General features: G+C 40.5%; 1 protein-coding gene across 1 annotated transcript; it reads left to right on the top strand.

The window, feature by feature from the left end:
- Nucleotides 1-378: 378 nt before the first annotated feature.
- Nucleotides 379-3,315, top strand: LOC134753833 (uncharacterized). The gene is made up of 4 exons (XM_063689774.1): nucleotides 379-863; nucleotides 1,717-1,848; nucleotides 2,314-2,469; nucleotides 2,953-3,315. The coding sequence occupies exons 1-4, from the start codon at nucleotides 432-434 to the stop codon at nucleotides 3,271-3,273; spliced, it is 1,041 nt and encodes a 346-aa protein (XP_063545844.1). The 5' UTR covers nucleotides 379-431; the 3' UTR covers nucleotides 3,274-3,315.
- The last annotated feature ends 3,472 nt before the right edge of the window (nucleotides 3,316-6,787 follow it).

Raw genomic sequence — 6,787 nt, 5'->3', positions numbered from 1 at the left:
AACTACCTACTTATATGTGACGTTTTCAACTAAAAGGTACCACATTGTCGCTTGTTGATAAGGTTGGTTTCTAATTGAAGCTATATGGAAATAGCGCCTTACTGACAAGCGACAATAAGATCCCTTTTATTGGCGAAAGAAGAACTGTCTACAAAAGAAAATAAGCCAAATAGGTGCTACAGTAACAATAGCTTATTCAAATTTAGGACCATTATTAATAATCGAAAGGAAAAAACCACATTAGGACAGTGCGTTGGCTAAAAAACACAAGAAGTAACAAGATTTCCTTTTGCTCTGAAATCCGCTCACCGTTTCCTTTATTTACAAACATTACTCTTATCAACCCATGAAAGAACAACTTCCTTCCCAATTACAAAATATAGTTTCAAAGCGTTTGAAAGTACGAGCAGAACCAATTAGTACGTTAGAAAATGTGGTGGTCGAGTTACCTTGTCCTCGCCTATGTGCTGCATATCGCTGCTAGCGTCAAAGTTAAGGTGGTCATGCATTCCGATTCCCAAGACGACTCACGAATCGAGGAGGAATACGCTACAACAGACAACTGGGAAAAGAGACACACCACCATGCTTCCCTACATTAAGAAACACTCTAAACACAACAGACGGGAGAAAGAGTACGAGGACAGAAGAGAAGTGAAACCCACCACTGATAAGGCGGTCACACCTCTCCATCCAAACGCTGTGCTTTTCTCTTTAATCTACAAGCAGATCAATATAAACAGCATGTTCATGTTCGAACAGACTTGGTACACTTGGTCGACGGAGAGTCGTAACGATGGCTCCAAACACGTCATTTATTACATCTGCTATAAAGAGCCTAAGCATTGTGACGAAATTGGTTGGGTAAGTTAACTTTAGTGCTATTTATACTCTCACTTGTGGTCAACTTTGGGACTCATGATTAAGTAGTTAGGGATGCCCGCTGTCTACCTCGGTATTGTAAATTGTAGAAACCTAAGAAACCATTGATAATTATTGTAAGGTTCTGTAAAAATTACTCTAACTCTGGGAGAATAAATTAGAAGGCATAGGATGGAATGTACCGTGTACCTACAAAACAATATGATATATGATAGATCTCCAACAAAGATTAGGAGAGAATGAGTTTATCTACGCTAAGTTACCGTCGACTCTCCAAGTTTTGGCAGACAATGTACCTATGGGTTACAGTAATAGGGGATATTACTCCAATGTTCTGCCACCAGAGTGCAGCACTAGCTTTTTTAGAAAACCATAGAGTAACTTATACATACTATACGTTTAACAGGTTTTTGACAAGTTTTCAGAGATAATAAAATATGACATTGATCCATCAAGGCGGCTTGTTTACAGGCGACCTACCGGGAAACACGAGTCCGAAATTTCGCTATCTGCATCTTTATCGCTCGTATATGCAAGTGACAGAGATGTTAGAAAACGAAATTTCGATTTTCTTGTTTCGCGATAGACCCTCAGACTGTGGTAATGGCGCCCTCTACGCAGTTTCGCGTAATATAAAAATGTAGATAGTTAAGAAATGGATAGGAAAGACAATTTATAAGAGTTGAGTATATTTTACATACGAGTATGTACAGTCAAGTGTAAAAATTCGCCGACAAGAGCTATGGGACATATTTTTGAGTATGATGAGTGCACCAATATTTTTACACTTGACTGTACTTATTGCGAAATATTTCAATTAATTTCAAAACAACAGGAACGTACCGACTCGCTGCCCCGATGCGCGTTTGAGATCGATTCTCTGCTGCCCGACGACCGTGCCTGCATCAACCCATTCGGCGTGGAGCCGCATAACTCCATCGGATGTGATGGTGGCGAACAAATCAAGGTACTACCAAACTACTCTACTGCTTGACCTTACACAGCATTCAGATATGGTGAACGCAGATCAGTGCGCGTGCAGTCCGTGAGCGACACGCGGTAACGTGTCTAAAATGTGCTTTCTGAATTTTAAGACGCTAAATTATCCTATTAGCGTGACCATGGCTCGGAACCGGTTTTTTCTACATAAGTACAAAAAATACCGGTATTATTACGTTCTTAGGTTTTTTTTTTTTATGGGACAATCTAATAATACGAAGTCGTTACTAAAAAAACCGGTTCCGAGCCTTGAGCGTGACCACGATACACCTGCAAATATACACGCATGCAGCACTACTCTGCGTTATAGACACGCGCGTGCACCCGCCAGTTGTAATGTATATAATTGTATGTAAGGTGTTACACTCCCTGTATAAACTCATATCTGGTACGTGTAATCAATAGTATGGACTAAACAAATTGTTTATGACAGGTGAAAGACATCGTCCGAGCGTGCGGGCCGCGGATCCGGTCGCTGTGGCGTTTTGTGCGCGTCGGCGCGCGCCCCACCGGCGTGCCGAAGCCCGCCGACGTCAACTCACTCGTGTGCGAGGACGAGGACGAATGTATCGTCAACGTCGAGTACAGGGCAAGTATTGAGAGCAAAGATCAGTACAATCAGCATCAATAATAACGGGCCCAAAGTATCTGTCACTTTAAAACATTTTTCTAAGAAATAAAGCTGTTATATAGATATTCATGCTGACTGTACAAACCGCTATTGCGTTTCGCGTTGGTATGCTATAGTATATATAGTAAGACTATGGCGAAATAGAAAAACGGACAGGCTATACCTACCTACGTAATACATTTGCCATCCTCCATTCCATGCTTAAGTTTACGAGCCAAAGGTCGAGCGGGGCGCACGGCGTTGCGATGCGAGCGGCCTGAGTGCACGCTCTTGAAGCTGCCGAGCCTATTTTGACGCTAACGGCCCCGCTGAACGCTACTATTCGCCTTATTCGCTAATTCTGTAAACGGACGTTCGCCACTGAGGTCGTAAACCTTTTACACTTTTTAGTATCATACATTTGCTCATTCCTGTTATTAAAACATTCCTCATTTTGTATAGATCCATCACGATCGCATCACGTTCGCGCTATACGAGCCAAGTCGAGGCCAGACGTTCAAGAGCGCCCTAAAGCGAGACCTCCCGGACTACGACGGCAAAATGACCACAGCCCCCTCCCACCATCACCACCACCAAACCAAGAAAGTAGAAGAACACAAACCAACACATCCAAGAAACAAGTACCACGTCAAGGCCAGGGCGAAAATCGAAGGCAAAGGTGTCGAAAAAGAGAAAAATGACTCTGGATACGTGAGCAGGCGATCCACTAAGAATAAAATAAAAATTAGAGAAGAGGACTCGGAAGATATATCAGATAACTAAATGTAGGTACAGTAAGTAAATCGGTCTTTTATAAGACTCAAGTTATTTGTTTTACAAGGGGTCAGCTGTTGTTTAACCGCTCGTGCTAATATACCCCGAGCAAGCGAAAGATTCCAAAATTTAATTCGAAAAGTGGAATCTTCAGCGTTGCGAGGGTTTCAAAGCACGTGGGTTAAACAAATTTATCCCCGAGTGAAACAACATTTTCACCACACCAACCCGAAGAAAATATCAACAAAATCAGACCAAATCAAATTCAAATGAATGTCATTAAATATTTATCATTCAAAATCATCCTTTTAAAAGTCAATTCTAATTCTACCAGGATAAGGAAACAACTAAAAATTTGCATCTGATTACTTTGCCCCACATGTGAAAATGCAACTTTCTCATCAGTTTTTGAACAATCAGGAGAGCCTTTACCAGCTGGTGTGGTGAAAAATACTTAGTACTGTACCTTGTCGACTTAATTGTATGTTGTATGTTCAGAAATTAAACGTAGGTAGAATGATTTTCTACCGGTCCGACAAGAGTGTGACGACCAAAGAAGAAGAATATTTAAGGTTTGTAATTACATAATAAACGATAGACAAAACTTAGCGTTATAGTTTTATTATTCTGTGTTACCGCGTAACGGGTTGGAGTCTAACTAAAACCATATTATAATGAAAACTTATAGGAAGTATGTATTCAATATGGTATGGTATTGGGTAGAGTCTATGCGGAAAGAGAAGCGTCGTAGGATTTGAGGGCGTGCCGGTGCTATTTTAAGGATGTTGCTATGCTGACAACACTGTGGTATAATTATAGTACGACACTAATTCTAAAGGTCATGATACTTGAATCCTTTTGTTCCGGCTTTTTGCCACAGCTCACTAAGGGGAGCCCCGGTGTCGGCTCGCCAACCTAATCCTATGAACTAGCACAGGCACTAGTGACTGCCATTTCACCTACCGAACCAACCTGACGTCAGGTTGGTGGACGTCATTTATATCTTAAATATCTGGAGTTTTAAAGAGCACATTGCTCCAATTTCGGCGCACATTTGGCACATTGCTAGCACTAACTCCTGACGTATACCGCAGCTCCAATTGTTGATGTACACCCGCCATCCTGATACTCACCACTGATCCACGGTGCGGATTGTTGCGTGCGATGCGGGCCTGTGGACGTCTACCTTTAGATGTACCTATGCGTGTACTTGTGCGTAACCCGGTGTGACAGTGACAGGGGCGCGGCACACGGCTACGCTTACGAGTACGTCACCGCACACGAGCTGCACACCCAAGTGACTGTCTTTACCTGTCACTTGTGTATGATAAATTCTGAGCAAAATTTTTAGTCCGCATTTTTATCTTATTATTTAAATATATTGCACGCTAATCGTCACGCACATACGAAAGGTTAAATGAAAAAAAATTGAGAATGGATCCTACATACCTACCAATTGAGATGAGAAGAATTGAGAGAAGCGCCACTGTAAATTCCTATGAAAAATGAAAACGTATGAACTCAGTACGCCGTCATGCGGCAAACTACCCAAGCAATAAATAAGAAAATATTCCATTTATTTATATTAATGTTAATATAATTATCAAACTTATAAACCTACACCAACAACACAGTACAATACAATTTAATACGATTCCAAAACATCACGGGGCAGAATGGTTACGCCACGGTGCAATCTGATATCAGCAGCGACGTCGCCTGCGGCTGCGGCGGCGACGGCGACGGCGACAGCGACAGGCGCGGCGGCGACGACGCCGGCGACGCCGCCGCCGTCGGCATTTATCTTCTGGCTCGCCGGACGCCGATCTCGGAGAATGAACAGGTTTTTTCTCAAACAATTTTAACGTATCTTCTCTACCGTACAGCTTACGATTTCTATCATCGTCGTACCGAGACCTCCTCAAGCGCTTTACTATGTCGCCAAGTTTTGCGCTGTTCCCGCAGCCTCGCAAACATTGCACCACCGCCTGGCCGATTGGAGTTATAAGCTGCTCCAAGTCTTCCAACTCGAGTTTCAAATTAACGCCACTTAACTCAGTGCACGTGGCTTTTGCTGTCTTTTCCGGTAATATATCCATTTCGTTACTCATAATTTAGATCCATTCAATTTAATAACAACAAATAATTTTATTTAGACACCTAAATACTATATCTCACGGTGAAATGAAAAAAAAGTGACAATCGAAATTCAGAATAGAATCTTGATAGAATCCAATAGACTCAGATGAATTTTGAATATTTTGAAATATTGTTCTTGTTCACTGGCCAGTACGTCAGTGGTAGTCAAAGAGTGCATATAGTTTGTCATAGGACTGTCTCATTTCAAACATAGACAGAGAAATTCATACTATCTTTGTCTTACACTAGTACTAGCACCCAAAAGAAAAGGATGAGTATAGTTTTTTTGTTCTTATTTACTGACAAGATTTGCTTGACCAACTATAGCTTAGACCATACATAACTGGACTAGCCATAACGTACAAAAATTTCTGCCGATTTTTGCGGGGGGTGAGGAAATAACACATACAAAAGATTAACTCACAAATGAAAATAAGATCTGTGTCATTACACACGCACATTTTGATAATAAAGTAACACATTCTCATTTTCATGCACACAAACATCACACATGGAAATACGTCGTAAAAATCTCAGAATAATGACTAAAGCATAGAAGTCGAGCAAAAATGCTTCGCAAATATGTATACCCTTACTTTACTTCCTTACGAATTAGATAATGTGCCGAAAAGAGATGCATATATGCTTGTTATTTCTCATTTACGTACGGTGTCATAAGTTTGATAATTTGCTAGGGATGTGACTGTGTCGACTTTTTATATCGATAAATTATGCATAAGTTTATGTGCCGTGTAAAAGAATAATCACGAAATTGGCAAATTGATAATAGTCTGGCTAATGAAAGTTGAACCTGAAAAAACGCGGCAATTTCAAGAAATCTGTAGCAGGCGGCTTGTTGAAATGAAATGCGTGGAATACAAGGATTGCATAACTTGTATACTTTTTATAATTTTCATATTCTAAAAATCATTAAAAAGTATAAAAATTATGCAATCCTTGGAATCAAAGAGCCGCCTGATATGAGGATTAATGCATGTACCTAATATAGCTTTTATCTCATTTGCAGTCTACCACTCAGAACCGTCTAACTATACCTCTCGTTTTTTTATCATTAGAAAGAAGGCGAGCGATCTTAACGTGTCGTTTTATCAAAAAACACTTTGAAAATAAGTCACAACAAATATAATATACGATCATTTACATACTTTTGCTTTCATAAGTAAAATATTGCTATATTTATAAAAAAACTTGTCAATAAAAAGACACGTGGAAATGGTTTACCGTTTTTTCTAATGCTAAAAGACTAAGTATAGTTTTTAGTCATGTACAGTCAGCTGCAGAGAAAAGGCACCCCCCCTGCATACAAAGTTCTGTAAATTAGTATGGACGTGGGGTACCTTTTCTCTGCAGCTGACTGTACCAA

The sequence above is a fragment of the Cydia strobilella genome, chromosome Z (genome assembly GCF_947568885.1).
Source record: "Cydia strobilella chromosome Z, ilCydStro3.1, whole genome shotgun sequence".
NCBI classification, from domain to species: Eukaryota; Metazoa; Arthropoda; class Insecta; order Lepidoptera; family Tortricidae; genus Cydia; species Cydia strobilella.
Note: the sequence above shows the minus strand (reverse complement) of the source record. Positions and strands in the feature narration are given on the sequence as shown.

Bases quoted from the DNA above. Each gene is read 5' to 3' on its own strand.
- LOC134753833 (XM_063689774.1), top strand. From the start codon at position 432: ATGTGGTGGTCGAGTTACCTTGTCCTCGCCTATGTGCTGCATATCGCT. The intron at 864-1,716 runs GTAAGTTAACTT...TCAAAACAACAG, and splicing joins ATTGTGACGAAATTGGTTGG to GAACGTACCGACTCGCTGCC. The intron at 2,470-2,952 runs GCAAGTATTGAG...CATTTTGTATAG, and splicing joins TCGTCAACGTCGAGTACAGG to ATCCATCACGATCGCATCAC.